Genomic DNA, 430 nt, shown 5'->3' on the forward strand with positions numbered 1-430 from the left:
AGAGAGAGCCGAGCGTGCGTCAGCCCGGCAGGCAGGTGTGGGAGGGGGCTGCCTGTCCCGCTGCCCGCAGCCCCCGGGCTGCACGGGCCACGCACTCACCGTAGCTGAACCTGTCCAGCCCCTGCTCGGGCGCTTGCTCTGGAAAAGAGGAGAAACCCAACTGAGAGCCAGGGCCTGGGCACTGGACGGGGAGGTGAGGTGTGAAAGATGAGGAATGAAGACTGCAAGCAAGAGCATTCTGCCTTCCTTAAGGTCTAGCTGAGCCAGTAAAGGATTCCCAAATTCTTATTTTTCACTCCAGAAAGTTTAAAATTCACAGTGCGTTCACAGGATGCATTCACAGGATGCACAGGAGTCTTCGAGCTCCAGGTGAAGCTGCGGACGGGAACCTGGCTCGATTGTTTGCAGCAGCCGGTTGCTATTTGGGAAG

General features: G+C 57.7%; 1 protein-coding gene across 1 annotated transcript in view; it reads right to left on the reverse strand.

The window, feature by feature from the left end:
- LOC104158911 (sodium/potassium-transporting ATPase subunit gamma-like) overlaps nucleotides 1-430 on the reverse strand; it is a gene marked incomplete at its 3' end in the record, with an annotated part of 1,061 nt that overhangs the window by 134 nt on the left and 497 nt on the right. The window contains exon 2 of the mRNA XM_009696679.1: nucleotides 100-138. Coding sequence (XP_009694981.1) covers nucleotides 100-138 — 39 coding nt within the window. The remainder of the gene's footprint in view (nucleotides 1-99; nucleotides 139-430) is intronic.

This window comes from Cariama cristata, unplaced genomic scaffold, assembly GCF_000690535.1.
Source record: "Cariama cristata isolate BGI_N322 unplaced genomic scaffold, ASM69053v1 scaffold39353, whole genome shotgun sequence".
Classification (NCBI taxonomy): domain Eukaryota; kingdom Metazoa; phylum Chordata; class Aves; order Cariamiformes; family Cariamidae; genus Cariama; species Cariama cristata.